The sequence below is a fragment of the Scyliorhinus torazame genome, chromosome 11 (assembly GCF_047496885.1).
Source record: "Scyliorhinus torazame isolate Kashiwa2021f chromosome 11, sScyTor2.1, whole genome shotgun sequence".
Taxonomy (NCBI): domain Eukaryota; kingdom Metazoa; phylum Chordata; class Chondrichthyes; order Carcharhiniformes; family Scyliorhinidae; genus Scyliorhinus; species Scyliorhinus torazame.
In genome coordinates this window covers 43,007,006-43,023,913 of record NC_092717.1, presented here as the reverse complement: position 1 = coordinate 43,023,913, position 16,908 = coordinate 43,007,006, and the positions used below count along the sequence as shown (strand labels likewise).

The 16,908-nt window shown below is 47.0% G+C and overlaps 1 protein-coding gene across 30 annotated transcripts in view; it reads right to left on the bottom strand.

The window, feature by feature from the left end:
- rims2a (regulating synaptic membrane exocytosis 2a) overlaps positions 1-16,908 on the bottom strand; it is a 1,580,193-nt gene that overhangs the window by 673,772 nt on the left and 889,513 nt on the right. For 20 of the 30 annotated variants that reach the window (XM_072467178.1, XM_072467182.1, XM_072467181.1 and 17 more), the window contains 2 exons: positions 3,641-3,794; positions 2,232-2,258 (listed from right to left, as the gene is read on the bottom strand). In XM_072467178.1, the coding sequence (XP_072323279.1) occupies positions 2,232-2,258; positions 3,641-3,794 (181 nt within the window). The remainder of the gene's footprint in view (positions 1-2,231; positions 2,259-3,640; positions 3,795-16,908) is intronic. The other 10 variants (XM_072467180.1, XM_072467208.1, XM_072467196.1 and 7 more) reach the window with 1 other exon arrangement.

The following is a 16,908-nucleotide window of genomic DNA, read 5'->3' as shown; positions in this document are numbered from 1 at the left end:
GGAAACCGGAGCACCCGGAGGAAACCCACGCAGACAGGGGGAGAATCTGAGAACTCCTGGAATTGAACTCGGGTCCCTGGCGCTGCGAAGCAGCAGTGCAACCACTATTCCACCATGCAGCCCCACTAGCCCTAAAGGATTCTTTGATTCCAAAATGTCATGTTCCTGAAGCCATTTTAAATATAAAATATCAGTTTCTTCAAATCACAATTGTAATTCAGACAAGCAACATACAATAGGCACAGAACAATGCACAGAATGAGAAAGATCCATCCAGTTATTTCGCAGACATGCATTGTACAATATGTGCTATTATGGATTCTGCCCAACTATTCAATCGTCAATTTTCATAAATACTCACTGATCTCCAAAAGCAATCAGAAAATCTCCAGAATACTTTCAGATATATATGTTTACACTATTCAACCCTGACAGGCAAACAGCACACAAACCACCACACCAATAGCGAATCTGGAAATTTTAACCTTTATGTACTTAAAAACTTTAATCTCGTTTCTTAGTGGATAGGTATCCATCACCTTTTTACAGAAGGTAATTGACATGGCATTAACTGTTTTTGCTGAGAATATATTTCACAAATCATCCACTCCATGGGCTTGGGAAAAGTTCTTCTCTGTATGAAGCTTGTTAATTTTGATCTAATTTCCTCTAGTTTTGTGGTCAAAATTTAAGCTCAATGGTGAACGTACACTTCTTGTTACACTTATTATTTATCGCCTTCATGGTCAGCCCTTGGAATGACATATTGTAGAAATAAAGGCCCCCATATCTTTCTTCTTTTATTTAATAGTGAGCGAGAAATCAAGTTTTGCAGATGTGCAATTGTTAAATAATTCACTTTCTTATTTTAGAAATTATTGTTCCATAGTAAACATGGTGTTCAATAAGAACTAAATATGTAGATCAATACGTTTAAGCAAACCACAGCATGTTTGACTCTATGTTCTGCTTACATCTTTGCTACTTTAGGAGCTTTGATAATTTCCCAATAACCCATCTATCCGATGATCTAAACATGACAGAAGCATTTTCTCAAATTTAGCTCCTATCGTATATATATTGAATCAGTATAAAAGCAAATTACTGTGGATGCTGGAATCGGAAACAAAATCAGAAAATATTGGACAATCTTAGCAGGTCTGACAGCATCTGTGGAGCAAGAATGGAGCTAACGTTTCGAGTCTGGATGGCTCTTTGTCAAAGCTTTGACAGTTAGCTCCCACCTCTCTGCACAGATGCTGTCAGACCTGCTGAGATTGTCCAGTATTTTCTGTTATATTGAATCAATACATTACTGCAACGGAATCTGTTTCACATTTACTTTTGCCATTATATATTCAATTAAGTCAGGTAAAACTATTCCAGCTGCTTAATTTCCCCAGTTCATCCATTTTAATATCAAAAAGACTCAAGAACTATAGAGAATTATAATCTTTTTCACAGGGTATGAAGAGCAGCATTTTGATTTTCTGTCTAATCCCTCTAAAGGAAACTTCATTTGAAAAATTAGGAAAATTGATTTTCGGATCTCAAAGGCCCAATTGGTAACTGCAACAACCAGTACAGTACTGAGTCATACTGTGAGCCTCTGAGCTTCACTTCCTGATCTATGCTAAATTAGCTGATTTTAGTCAGCTTAGCAGTGGCTGAACTATAATTAGCTCATATTTCTATCACTGATTCTTTGGTCAGCTGGTTACCACTTTCGGTAGATATCCAGTATTTAAAAATATCTATTAAAATAGACCTGCATATAATTTGATAATTTTGTTTATCTCTGCAAGACAGGGAAAATGAGAAATAACACCAAACATCAATGCCCATTGAGTTAAACGTATTCTTTCTTGGTCAAAAAATAGTGCTGATCTATTAGAGTTTTATTAAGCTTTAAAAATAAATCTTCACGACCTATTTAGCAACTGCGAAAAACTCACTCTCGGCACATCAAAATAGTAAAGGCATGATTGATGGAGCACTCATTTATATATTGCACAAAAAATACATTAGAAGTAACATTAACATCAGCAGCAAAGTAATTCATTCAGGGTTGAGTTGGGAATTGAAGCTTGGGTAGGAAGGAGAGCTGATCTAGCATCTTAGAATGTTTCTACATGCACAACCATAGCACTCTGTAACAGTCACTCTCAAGTGTTGATGAACACATCAAGTGTTTTATCTCTTTAATCCATTGATTCATGCCAGTAATTTACCTGAATTTAATGCACATGGACCTGTATCTGGAAAATAAATGTCAGAATGGGATACGAATGAAACAAATATGTAGCAAAAAACACATATTCTAGCAACATAATGGAAATGAACAGTTAATATGCCTAGTTTCTTCAAAGTTATAATCAATGCTGATAAGACATTTTGGCAAATAAGTCATTAGTAGATAGATTATTAGCATTAGGCAACCTGCCTTGCCAATAGAGCAGTATTTATATAGAAATAAAGCTCGCTGAACCAATCAAAAGCAAAATCTCTCATAACTACCATAACTGGCTACAGTTTCTATCCGTTCTATCTACTAATAGTTATAATAATCACTACAGCATGTTTTGTGCAGGAGTGAGAAAAGGGGCTTAGAGAGCAAGCAGTTGAACCTTTTGCTACCATGGCAACATTTGTGTAAGACTTAACTCAAGAAATGATCACGCTGAACACTGACTTCAATCAATGGAGTTTGTTTTCATTCTCCAATGGGTTTTGTTACAATTATGCTTATGGATTGCACTAATTAAATCAGAATATTCCAGTTTCTCAACTTTGCTGATCTAATCCTTTTAGGCTTGAGCAGGAAGAGATCAATGTGTTATTTTTTAACCTATATTAGATCCTTGCTGAATAATTGATTAAACATGCTGTAATGTTCATTATAAGCATATTAACTGTAAGCAGAATGTATTTCTTGTTTTGTTATCTGCAGGGCTACCAAATGTGGTGCTTGACACTCTTCAACAACATGAAAAGATAGCCATGATTTTATTCAAGATATCCTAATTTTGCAGGGAGAAAACGAATGTAAATTCCTACAGCATAGAAGAGCAAGCATCTCTGACAGTGGTTGCATACTTTTGTGCTAACGCATGGTGATGAATGTGCCACAGCTGAGAAAGATAAGATGAGGGTAAACTGGTAACTGACTCCCATGATACCACCAATTCTTCCCTTAACCAGCCATTTGGAGGTGCACCAGAATTCAGGAGTTAACCTTCCTAACTTTTTTTCATTCTTGTGGTAAACCTCTTGGACTCAATCTCTTAGTCGGTGAAGCAAGACAGTCCATCATTCTGTGGTGCCATTCATCAATGATTGAAAAGTACTTCTCCTTTATGCTATTCCAATGTTACCCCTGTCAGGAGGCAAATGGCTCCTTCTCTGGCAGGGTCAGGCATGTTTATTGCTGACCAACACATTAGTGGTAGGAGTGAATTGAAAGCATAGCAGAAAAATAAAGTCTCAATTAGGATATAGTATTCCGGCTCTGCACCATATTTCTTACTGGATGCCATTTCAATGTCATCCATTGAGGAGTTAAATCACACCCAAACAATATTAATTCTAACTTGTTTTTCAGGGAACGAAAAGAAAAATGACCTAATATCTTTGAACATACTTTGTAACCTTCTTGTTGGGCTTTCACCATGTGGATGTCTGCGTGGCAGATATGGTGAAGGTTGAGGAAGAGGCATTGATGAAACGTCGTGCGTCTGGAGTTTGTACCAGTGAGGTTCGTCATCCAACAGGGCGGTTTCCAACTCTATTAGAATCTGAAATCAGGAAGACAAGAAACTAATAGTACCAAATGTCAGCAATATAACGCAAAGAAGAAACTGAAGAGAAGTCAAACGGTGCTCGAAATGCTTTACAAATATTTGTTTTGAGAAAAATGTACATGATGACAAAATAATTAAAAACAGATAATGCTGGAAAAATTCAACAGGTCTGGCAGCATCTGCGGGGAGAGAAACAGAGTTAATGTTTTGAGTCCGTGTGACTGCATCATATGAGCTTGAAAGGTTGGGCGCAATTTAATGGGTCAAAAACAGAGTTCCGTTTCGGGAAAGTTTAGTGGGGCGTTTCATGACACCTACAGAACTGAGAAAGACCCCGCTATTCACTTTGCCATTTTTTGGGGAAGGGAATGCCCCACTGAGGCCACATTTAGATTATTTACTGCACAGTTCAGCTCGCCAGTGCAGGAAGAGTACTCGCGAATCGGGGCGTCCCTCAGTGACCCCACCACGGCCTCTGGACTCCCTCACTACACCCAACATACCTCTTATGGAGGTCTCGAGTCCGTCTCACACCACCTCTTGTGGATAAGGCACACTTGGACCGACCCCTGGCTTGGACAACCTTGCACCGCCAAGCTGGCAGCCTGGCAGTACCCTGCACCTTGGCAGTGCTCCCATGGCACCTTGGTTGTGTCAGGCTGGCAGTGTCAAGGTGCCTAGATGCCAGGGTACCACCGTGCCTAGAGCCCAACTACCCAGGGGTCTCCATTGTCCTGGGAGACCCCACCACCACCTGGTGCCATTACGCCTGGTCCACGTTTGTGGAAACCGGTGCTAAAAGGCACCCTGGTGACGTCTCCCAGACACGGCTGATAGTTCCCAGGCCCCGGGAGAGTACGTACAGACATATTTAAATGAGCCGAATGGCTCACTTAAATATACTAATCTGGATCTTGCCCAGCGAGATTCAACAGAATCTCACTAGATGTTTCGAGTGTTATGGGCCAGGGTTTAGAGAACCCCAAAGTGTATCATGGAGTTCACCTGACCCACAACTTTTTATAGATTGTGGTATGGGGAGCACACGGCTCACTCTACAGGTGTGGTACAGCAGAAATGGAAAAGTATTTTTTAAAGCAAAACAATGTTTATTCTATGAACTCAAGTTAGCCTTTTTAAAACATACACTGAACATCTTAGCAACCATTAATTCAAATATAACCCCCAAAGACTACAACACTAAGTAATCCTTAAGCTGTCCTTTTAACATCCATAAGACGTTAAAAAAAAAACTTTAAACAGAAGCACATCAGGTTAAAGTCACTACTGAGAGCAGTTATTAGTTTTAAATCACAGACTTTAGATTACAGAGAGAGAGACTAATACCCCTTCTGGCTGTGACTGCAGCTATCCAGCTCTGAAAACGAAACTAAAACACAACCTGCAGCAAACAGCCTAAAACAAAAGTAAAAAGCTGACAGACAGCCCAGCTCCACCCACACTCTGACATCACTGATAAACACCCATTTCTTAAAAACACCCATTTCTTAAAGGTACATTTTTTAAACACCCATTTCTTAAAGGTACTCTCACATGACACGAGCATTGCAAATCCCGTGAGAGGCCTCTCGCTAGATTCAATGGCTCATTGTGTCACCAAGTCAGGTGTGGAGCCCAAATTAGGGCCCTCGTGTGATTCCCCTGTTGGGCCAGGATCCATCCCCGGTACAACGGGGTTGCTGAATGGTATCCCTTGTCTCAGTTGGTAGTTTTCTGCCTTCTATGTCATAGGTTTGTGGGTTCAGGATAAATGTAATATAGAGGATTGAAGCTTTGATATAGCAGCACATGCAGCAAAAAGGCGTTTTCCGAAGGCATTCAATAAACTTCCCATCAAGTCACTCGCGACAGTTCATCTGCACTATCGAAGTGGAAATGCAACAGTTTGGATAAAATGTTGGTTCATAGGAATGAAAAAATTAAGGTGATGAATGTTGTTTTTATTAGTAAGGGTTATAAATGGTATACCACAGAGATTAACACCAGTTCCACTTTCTTTCTCTTTGTATCCACCTATATTGGTGGTTTGGACTTGGATATATGAAGGAGGTATGGATCACTGGGTCTCTTCTTTCTATTAACATCTTCCTGTCCTGTGCACAATTTTCCTTTTGGAGAGCAATATAAATAATGATGCTTAATAGGCCAGCACAGTAGCACAGTGGTTAGCACTGTTGCTTCACAGCACCAGGATCCCAGGTTCGATTCCCGGCTTGGGTCACTGTCTGTGCGGAGTCTGCATGTTCTCCCTGTGTCTGCGTGGGTTTCATCTGGATGCTCCGGTTTCCTCCCACAAGTCCCAATAGATGCGCTGTTAGGTAATCAGGACATTTCGAATTCTCCCTCCGTGTACCCGAACAGGCGCCGGAATGTGGCGATGAGGGGAATTTCACAGTAACTTCATTGCAGTGTTAATTTAAGCCTACTTATGACAATGAAGGCTAATATATATTGTTGAAACCACATGTGTGCGACTCCTTTTATTGATAGTAGGACAAGAGTTATGAGGTGGTGAAATAAATCAGGGGTTTCTCGATGGCGAAGCCTCCAGGCAGATGTGTGTCCTCCACTAGCAGTAGGGGTTTACGTATTCCGGGATGCGTCTTCATTTTAAGTGTTCGCACAAGGCACTCAGTGAGTTCTGTACCATCCTGCTCAGCCTGGGTCAGAGGTTCAGTTGAAATGTCCCTGAATAAAATGAATCCGGAGATGCATAGCATCCTGATGAGGCCTAAGAGCCTAATGCCTGGCAAACTCCCTGGTACAGCTGAAGAACCTCGGTATTCTGCAGCCGCCCCTCTCACTTCCTCTTGCTCCAGAGTCTCACCATTGTCAATGCATACACCCCATTTGAGGGTCCTTTTATAGCGAGCCACAACAATGAGAGGGACCCTTGCAGAAGTGTATTGCCTGCTGCCGACCACCCAACTGGTGCAGGCAGGGAAACCCATCTTGAGAAGCCTGACTGCTTGTTCCATGGTGGTCCTAGTAAGCAAATGGCTTTACTTGAAACACTCTGAACCTGGGGCTCTCATCGAGCGCTGTGGGGCCAATTCACCGACTGCACTGCGCCCAGCGCAAATCCCACTGTGTCGCTAGATTAGTGGGACCACCTCAAAATGGGATTCGTGTCGGTTGCCAAACAGAGCCCAATGCTCCTGACCCGCTGCAGCAGATGTAATCTGGTTCACGGCCTCGCTGGGCATGAACCAAGTTAATATATTTAACTTGCAATTTAAATATGCAGGGACAGTCGGAGGCCGAATTCTTCTGCCTCCCAGTATTCCCCCCCCCCCCAAGCCAGCGGGAATCACTACAGTTCTCCACCACTGGATGCCAGATGTGATGACCTCACCATGGAGCTGTGAGGACATTGGAACCAACCCCCAGGTGGTTGGGGACATGGCAAGGGCCATGCCAGCTGTGGCACTTACCCCCTGGCAATGTAAACCCGGCGGTGCCAAGGGGAAGTGCCAGGTAGACACTGCCAAGGGGACGGGGCCTGCAAGTGGGCAGCATAATGGGGGAGGGGGGTGCATGAAGGTGGGAGACATTAGGTGATCCCAATAGCAGGGTGTCGTTTATCTGGGGGAAGGGTGCCATAAGTACCAGCACCGGGAACTGATGCTGGCGAGGAGGAGGGGGGAGGGGGGGCCTGAAGGCAGATCCATTGGGAAGGTCCCAGTGCCAGCAATCTTTGGGGTTGGGGAGATGGGGGGTCTGATGCCAGCAAGGATGATAGAGGGGGCACTGAAGCCCCAATGCCAGTAATGTTGGGGGGGGGGGGAAACTTGAGCCATTATTTTGAGATTGGGGTGCCCCTCTGATCTCTGTGATGCCGGGCTTGCCGATGTGTTAAGGTTTTGCCCCTCTCAGTGCCGGAGAAAATCACGCCCTCCAAGAAGAAATGACTAAGTGCGGGAAGATCGTGATGTGAATCATGGCAGAACAAGCGGTGCAATTTGCACTGATTCACTCGCCTGAAGTGACATTTGAAATCCTGCCTGGAGTTTTTTCAAGAGATCGCTTAAAATGATATTTTGTGCCCCTTCAGCTCCACCCACAGACTATGGGATGAAGAAGTCATGGAGCTGCTAAAAGAACAACCTCATGGAGAAGCTCTTCTTAAGTTTTTAGAGCAGCTAAATGTCAAGCAGGTGGAAGTCCTTCCTGTTAATGAATCTGATTGGGTGGTCACTGGGAAACCCGAAGACCAATGGATGCAATCAATGATAGAAACATAGAAAATAGGTGCAGGAGTAGGCCATTCGGGCCCTTCGAACCTGCACCACCATTCAATATGATCATAGCTGGTCATGCAAATTCAGTATCCCACTCCCGCTTTCTTTCCATACCCCTTAATCGCTTTAGCCACTAGGGCCACATCCAGTTCCCTTTTAAATATATCCAACAAACTGGCCCCAGCAGCTTTCTGTGTTAGAGAATTCCACACGTTCACAACTCTCTGAGAGAAGAGGTTCTTCTTCATCTCAGTCCTGAACGGCTTACCCCTTAATCTTAGGCTGTGACCCCTAGTTCTCAACGTCCCAACATCGGGAACATTCTTCCCACATCTAGCCTGTGCAGTCCCACCAGGATTTCATGGACGGGATTCTCCCCTAACCGGTGGGGCGGGCCGTACCGGCGCCGAGGAGTGGCGTGAACCACTCCAGCGATGGGCCGCCCGAAAGGTGCGGAATCCTCCACACCTTCAGGGGCTAGGCCGGTGCCGGTAGAGTTGGCGCCGCGCCAACCGGTGCCGAAGGGCCTCCACCGGCCGGCGCGAGTTGGCGCATGCGCGGGAGCGCCAGCGTGTACTGGCATCATCCCAGCGCATGCGCAGGGGGGTTCTGCTCCGCGCCGGCCATGGCAGTCCGTTACACCGGCCGGCGCGGAGGAAAAGAGTGCCCCCACGGCACAGGCCCGCCCGCGGATCGGTGGGCCCTGATCGTGGGCCAGGCCACCGTGGGAGCCCCCCCCCCCCCACCGGGCCAGATCCCCCCGCACCCCGCTGAGGACTCCGCTGGCCGCCCGCAGGGCCAGGTCCCGCCAGTACAGGCCTGGTCTAATTTACGCCGGAGGGACCGGCCCAAAATGGGCGGCAACTCGGCCCATCACGGGGCGGAGAGTCGCCGGGGGGGAGGGGGGGGCGCTGCCAACGGCCCCTGACCGGCGTAGCGGATTCCCGCCCCCGCCGAAACACCGGTGCCGGATAATCCGGCAGCCGGGCGGGATTCACGCTGCCCCCCCCCCAGCGATTCTCCGGCCCGACGGTGGGTCGGAAAATTCCGCGCTATATGTTTCATGAGATCCCCTCTCGTTCTGCTAAACTCCAGTGATTACAAGCCCAGTTGATCCTGTCTTTCTTCATATGTCAGTCCTGCCATCCCGGGAATTAGTCTAGTGAACCTTCGCTGGACACCCTCAATAACAAGAATGTCCTTCCTCAAATTAGGAGACCAAAACTGCACAAAATACTCAAGGTGAGGCCTCACCAAGACCCTCTATAACTGCAGTAAGACATCCCACTTCTATACTCAAATCCTCTCACTATGAAGGCCAGCATGCCATTAGCAATCCTCACTGCCTGCTGTACCTGCATGCCAACCTTCAGCAACAGTTCTACCATGACACCCAGGCCTCGTTGCATTTCTCCTTTTCCCAAACTGCCACTATTCAGATAATAATGTGTCTTCCTGATTTTGCCACCAAAGTGGATAACCCCACATTTACCCACATTATATTGCATTTGCCAAGTATTTGCCCACTCAGCCAGCATGTCCAAGTCATCCTGCAGTTTTTTTTACATCCTCCTCACAGCACACATTGGCACCCAGCTCAGTGTCGTCTGCAAGTTTGGAGATATTGCATCCAATTCATTAATGCATATTGTGAACAGCTGGGGTCCCAGCACTGAACCCTGCGGTGCCCCACATAGCATTGTGGCTTCACAACACCAAGGTCCCAGGTTCGATTCCCAGCTGGGTCACTGTCTGTGTGCAGTCTGCACGTTCTCCCCGTGCCTGCATGGGTTTGCTCCGGGTGCTCTGGTTTCCTCCCACTAGTCCGGAAAAACGTGCTGTTTGGTAATTTGGACATTCTTAATTCTCCCTCTGTGTACCTGAACAGGCGCCGGAATGTGGCGACTAGGGGTTTTTCACAGTTACTTCATTGCAATGTCAGCTTACTTGTGACAATAAAGACTATTATTATGATTATAGTCACTGCCTGCCACTCTGTAAAGGACCCATTTATTCCCACTCTCTGCTTCCTGTCTGCCAACCAGTTCTCTATCCACATAAATATATTACCCAATAACATGAGCTTTAATTTTGCTCAATCATCTCTTGTATGGGACCTTGTCAAATGCCTTTTGAAAGACCAGAGATACACAATATCCATTGGTTCACCCTTGTCCACTCTACTGGTCACATCCTCCAAAAATTCCAGGAGATTTATAAATCTCCTGGACTAGGGAAGCACGGTAGCATTGTGGATAGCACAATTACTTCACAGCTCCAGGGTCCCAGATTCGATTCCAGCTTGGGCCACTGTCTGTGCGGAGTCTGCATATCCTCCCCGTGTGTGCATGGGTTTCCTCAGGGTGCTCCGGTTTCCTCCCACAGTCCAAAGCTGTGCAGGTTAGGTGGATTGGCCATGATAAATTGCCCTTAGTGTCCAAAATTGCCCTTGGTGTTGGGTGGGGTTACTGGGTTATGGGGATAGGGTGGGGGTGTAGACCTTGGGTAGGGTGCTCTTTCCAAGAGCAGGTGCAGACTCGATGGGCCGAACGGCCTCCTTCTGCACTGTAAATTCTATGATAAAGCATGATTTCCCTTTAGTGAATCCACGCTGACTTGGAACGATCCTGTCCCTGCTTTCCAAATGCTCAGTTATTTCATCTTTAATAATTGACTCTCGCATTTTCCCCACCACCGATTGTCATAATATACACCAGTATATCATGGTGCAGACGCACACACTGATGGATACACAGTGGGACCAATCAACACACACAACACCGCAGCCAATCACCAGTTAGAACACACGCACTATAAAGACAGGGGGCATCAGAGATCCCATTCATTCGAGCTGCAGCTTCCTAGTAGGACAGAGCTCACAGCCTGCAGTACAGACATTCACCATGTGCTGAGTGGATCGACTGGTTAGGACAAGGCAAAGGTCTTTAGTTAAAGCTAGTATCGTGTTAACCCACAGTGAGAGTATGTTAAACTGTTAATTACTCATTAAAATTGTGTTGCACTATTTCAAGTGTTGGTGACCTGTATGGGTTCCACGGATCCAGAGCGCCCAACACAACACAGATGTCAGGCTAACTGGCCTATAATTCCCTGTTTTCTCTCTCTCCTTTTTTTAAAAGTGAGGTTACAGTAGCTACCCTCCAATCCATTGCAATTATCCCAGAGTCTATAGAATGCTGGAAAATGATCGCCAATGCGTCCACTATTTTGAAGGTTACTTCCTTAAGTACTCTGGGATGCAGAGCATCAGGCCTGGGGACTTAACGGGTTTTAATCCCATCAATTTCCTCAATACAATTTCCTGACTAATGAGTATTACCTTCAGTTCCTCCTTCATGCTAGATCCTCTATCCCCTAATATTTCAGAAGGTTATTTGCATCCTCCTTAGTGAAGACAGATCCAAAGTATTTGTTAAACTGGTCTGCCATCTCTTTGTTGCCCATTATGAATTCACCTGATTCTAACTGTAAGGGACTTGCATTTGTCTTCACCGGTCTTTTTCTCGTCATTTATATTTAGAAACTTTTGCAGTCAGTTTTTATGTTTTCTGCACGCTTACTCTTGTATTCTATTTAGCCCTTCCGAATTAAATCTTTTGACCTCCTCTGCTGAATTTGAACTTTCTCCCAGTCCTCAGGCTTGCTGCTTTTTCTGGGCAATTTATATGCCTCCGCTTTGACATTTAGCCATGGTTGAACCCCTTCCCCGTCTTACTCCTGCGCCAGACAGGGATGTACAATTTTTGAAGATCATCCATGTGTTTAAATGTCTGCCGTTGCCTATCATCTGTCGATCCCTTAAGTATCCTTTGCCAGCTTATCCAACCAATGTACATCTCATACCATCAAAGTTAGATTTCTTTCAGTTCAGGACCCTAGTCTCAGACTTAATTGTGTCACTCTCCACCTTAATGAAGAATGCTACCATATTATGGTCACTCTTCTCTAAAGGTTGTAACACCACAACATTGCTAATTAATCCTCTCTCATTGCATAATACCCAGTCTGGGATGGCCTGTTCTCTAGTTGGTTCTTCGACATATTGGGTGAGAAAATCATCCCTTGTACATTCTAGGAAATCCTCCTCCATCACATTGCTACCCATTTGATTAGCCCAATCAATATGCAGATTGACATCACCCATAATAAGTGCTGCACCCTCACTGCATGCATCTCTAATTTCCTGTTTGATGCCATCCCTGACCTCACAACCACAGTTTGGTGGTCTGTACACAATTCCCACTAACGTTTTTCACCCTTGGATGTTCCACAGTTCCACCCATACCGATTCCACATCGTCCAGGCTAATGTCCTTCCATACCATTGTGTTAGTCTCCTCTTTAACCAGCAATGCTACCCCCCATCCCTTTCCTTCCATCTTTCCTGAATATTGAATACACATGGATGTTGAGTTCCCATCCTTGGTCACCCTGGAGCCAGATCTCCGTGATCTCAATTACATCATATCTGTTAATGAGTGTCAGCACAGTTAATTCATCAACCTTATTACAAATGTTCCTCGCATTGAAACACAGAGCCTTCAAGCTCAGGCTGCACGATAGCATAGTGGTTAGCACTGTGGCTTCACAGCTCCAGGATCCCAGGTTTGACTCCCGGCTTGTGTCACTGTCTGTGCGGAGTCTGCACGTTCGCCCCGTGTCTGCGTGGGTTTCCTCCGGGTGCTCTGCTTTCTTCCCACAGTCCAAAGATGTGCAGGTTAGGTGGATTGGCCATATAAATTGCTCATTGTGTTCAAAAAGGTTAGATGGGGTTACTAGTTTGTGCAGATAGGACGGAGGTGTGGGCTTAGGTGGGTTGGTCTTTACGGTGTGGACTCGATAGGCCAAATGGCCTCCGTCTGCACCGTAATTTCTATGTCTGTGTCTAAGCTTGTTTTTTTGACATCTATTGCCCTTTTAGAATTATGATGTAATGTGGCCCTTTTTGACTTTTGTCTTTGATTTCTCTACCTTTCACTTTTCCCTTTACTGCCATTTGTTTCTGTCCCCAACTTACTTCCCTCTGACTTCCTGCGGTTCCCATCCTCTTGCCATATTAGTTTAAACCCTCCATAACAGTACTAGCAAACACCTTCCCTAGGACATTCATTCCGGTCCTGCCCAGGTGCAGACCGTCTGTTTTGTACGAGCCCCACCTCCCCCAGAACCGGTTCCAATGTCCCAGGAATTTGAGTCCCTCCCTCTTGCACCATCCCTTAAATGACATATTCACCTTAGCTATCCTGCCATTCCTACTCTGACTAGCACATGGTACTGGTAGTAATCCTGAGATTACTACCTTTGAGGTTCTCCGTTTTATTTTAACTCCTAACTCCCTATATTCAACTTGTAGGACATCATCCAATTTTCTACCTATATAGTTGGTGCCGCGCCAGCTGGCTGGTCATCCTCCCCATCCAGAATGCCCTGCAGCCGCTCCGAGACATCTTTTTTTTTAAATTAGAGTACCCAATTCATTTTTTCCAATTAAGGGGCAATTTAGTGTGGCCAATCCACCTAACCTGCACATCTTTGGGTTGTGGGGGTGAAACCCACGCCATCACGGGGAGAATGTGCAAACTCCACACGGACAGTGACCCAGAGCCGGGATCGAATCTGGGACCTCAGTGCCGTGAGACAGCAGGGCTAACCCTCTGCATCACCGTGCTGCCCCGCTCCGAGACATCCTTCACCCTTGCACCAGGGAGGCAACACACAAACCTGGAGTCTTGTTAGCTGCCGCAGAAACGCCCATCTATTCCCCTTACAATTGAATCCCCTGCCACTCTTAATCCTGCCCACTTGTGCAGCAGAGCCAGCCACGGTGCTACTAACCTGACTGCTGCCGCCTTCGTCTGGTGAGCCACCTCCCCCAACAGTATCCAAAACATTATGAGCGGGATTCTCCGAACCCCCCGCAGGGTCGGAGAATCCCCGGGGGGGGGGCGGCCCGGGCGAATCCCGCCCTGCCACCCCGACGCCGGCTGCCGTATTCTCCGGCGAACGTTTTCGGGCAGGGGCGGGATTTATGCGCCGGTCGGGGGCCGTTGGCAGTGCACCCCTGGAGATTCTCGGGGCCCCGGTTTTTGGGCAGTCACGCTGGCGTGAATTATTCAACTCACGTACCGCCGGGACCTGGCAGGTAAGTCGGCGGGGACAATCCCGGGGGTTGGGGGGGGGGGGGGGTGGGGTGGGGGGGGGGGGCACGGTGCCCTGGCCCGCGATAGGGGCCCACCAATCTGCAAGCGGGCCTGTTCCATGGGGGCACTTCTTCCTTCTGTGCCAGCCCCTGCAGGGCTCCACCATGGCCGGCGTGGAGAGGAGAACCCCCGCGAATGCGCCAAGATACGCCGGCCGTTCTGCGCATGCACGGAACCATGCCGGCGGTTCTGCATATGCGCGAAATCGTGCCGGCCGTTCGGCGCAAGCACGCACTTGCGCAGTCCCTTCGCTGCTGGCTGGAGCAGCGCCAACCCCTCCAGCGTCCACCTAACCACCGAAAGGGTGGAGGATTCCGCACTTTCGGGGGCTATTGACACCGGAGTGGTTGGCACCGGTTCTCCCGCTGGCGTGGGAACTTAGTCCCCAGAAGGGAGAATCCCACTGTATATGTGTTTTGAAGGTAGATGGCCACAGGGGACTCCTGCACTTCCTTCCTCTTCTTCCTCTGTCTGGTGGTCACCCATTCCCTAGCTTCCTCAGTAATTTCTATCTGCGATGTGACCAATTTACTGAACGTGCTTTCCAAGATTTCCTCAGCATCGCGGATTCTCCAAAGTGAATCCATGTGCCGCGACAGAGCCATCAAGCAGTCTGACAGGAGCTGCACACTTCCTGCACGTGAAGGAATCAGGGACACCAGAAGAGTCCCTTAATTCCCACATCGCACAGGAGGAGCATGACACAGGTCTGGGATCTTCTGCCATCACTTAACTGTTAAGTTAACTTTAGAACAACACCAAGAGAGAATAAGAGAAAAGGAAAGCAGAAAATAAAAAAAATAAAAACTACTTACCAGTCCCCAACCAATCACTTACCCGCTGGCTGTGATGTCATAGTTCAATATCTTCCTTGCAGCTGTCATCAGGTTCCCAATATTCTATGCTACAACAAATTTTATAGCAGCCCCTCAATCTCTCTCGCCCTTTTTTTGGTTAGAGGAGGAGGAAACAATGGAAACACTACAGTAATTTAATGTTTGGGGCTTATCTTCCCTTGACACTGACTTCTTCGCAATCCACTGTTCAATCGTGGTGACTGTGCCGACTGCTCCCAGAATGCATCTCAGTGAGATCTCTCTGCCGCCCTCTGCTGGATGCTTTGACATCTCTTTGCTGCCCTCTTGCTTGTCCTCCTCACAGTGCCTTATATTTTGGTTAAAGGAGGAGGGAAACACTAATGTAGTGTTTTGGGCTTAACCGCTCCTTGATATCAGTTCTTTGGCTACACACCGTACAATCGAGGTGACTGAGTGGACTTCTCCCAGAATTCTCTTCTGCTGCCTCTGCTGGATGCTCTGCATCTGAGGAAATCCAGCAATGGCGCTGAAACCCATTTCATTGTCATCTGGACTCGAAATTTTAGCTCTTTTCTCTCCTTACAGATCATAGAACATAGAACGTACAGTGCAGAAGGAGTCCATTCGGCACATCGAGTCTGCTCCGACCCACTTAAGCCCTCACTTCCACCCTATCCCTGTAACCTAATAACCCCTCCTAACCTTTTTGGACATGAAGGGCAATTTAGCATGGCCAATCCACCTAGACTGCACGTCTTTGGACTGTGGGAGGAAACCGGAACACCCGGAGGAAACCCACGCAGACACGGGGAGAACGTGCAGACTCCACACAGACAGTGACCCAGCGGGGAAGCGAACCGGGACCCTGCTATCCACTTGTGCTACCGTGCTGCCAGACCTGCTGAGATTTTCCAGCATTTTCTCTTTTGGTCCCACTTCATTCTGTACCGGCGAGGCCATGTCTGTGTTGAAATGAATGCACTGTCCAGCCTTCATAAATAGAGCACCAGTCACCTACAAGATTCATGTTGTGCTGCCATTTTTGAGAGGCCATTAAGGTCTGCAACTGGTCCTTAGAAGGCGAGAGAAATGAAGATGTTCAAGGCCACAGTAACAATGCTGACAACTGTCAGGACATGAAGCCAGTGGTGAGATGCAAGAGATATCTGTAGCCGGCACGCCAGGTTCCGATGACACCAATTTGGAGGGGGCGGAGCATCGCAAACAGGCGTCAAACCGGCGCCTGCCCTGATTCCAGCGTCGGAAGCCATTCAGCGCCCGAACGCGAATCCCGATTTCGGTGTCATGCTATAGAGAATCCCACCCAAGGTCTTTAGAGACAAGTGCACAAATGTTTGTAACCATCTGGTTGAGAGTCTCAGTCTCCTACGGCACTGGTTCTTGATCATCTCCGAATAGCTCCATCTTTGCCAGTAGATCCTGCATTGAGGGCCTGACCTCCATTTCTTTACTCGCCTTTACCCCTCTCCTCTGCCCTCCTGACACTAGGGCTCTTCCCATCCTGCCTCTCATTGCCACCAGCCCTACTGCTAGCTGCTGCCTTCGTTGTGGTCAGGTGGTCACCCAATTGTGTTAGAGGATGAATACGCCTTGCACTGCCCAAGTGCTTATTGCCCACACTTCGTGCTGCATGCACAGTGCCTGTCTGTCAATGGCCAAGTCTCCCTAAGCAAGTTCACCCCTTTCTGGGTCCAAGTTAATGCCTTGTGACAGCCATGACTGGTAACCCACTGTGTGTCTGCCTTTCATCAGACAGCACATGGAGCCTGTGGGCCCCTGCTAAAATC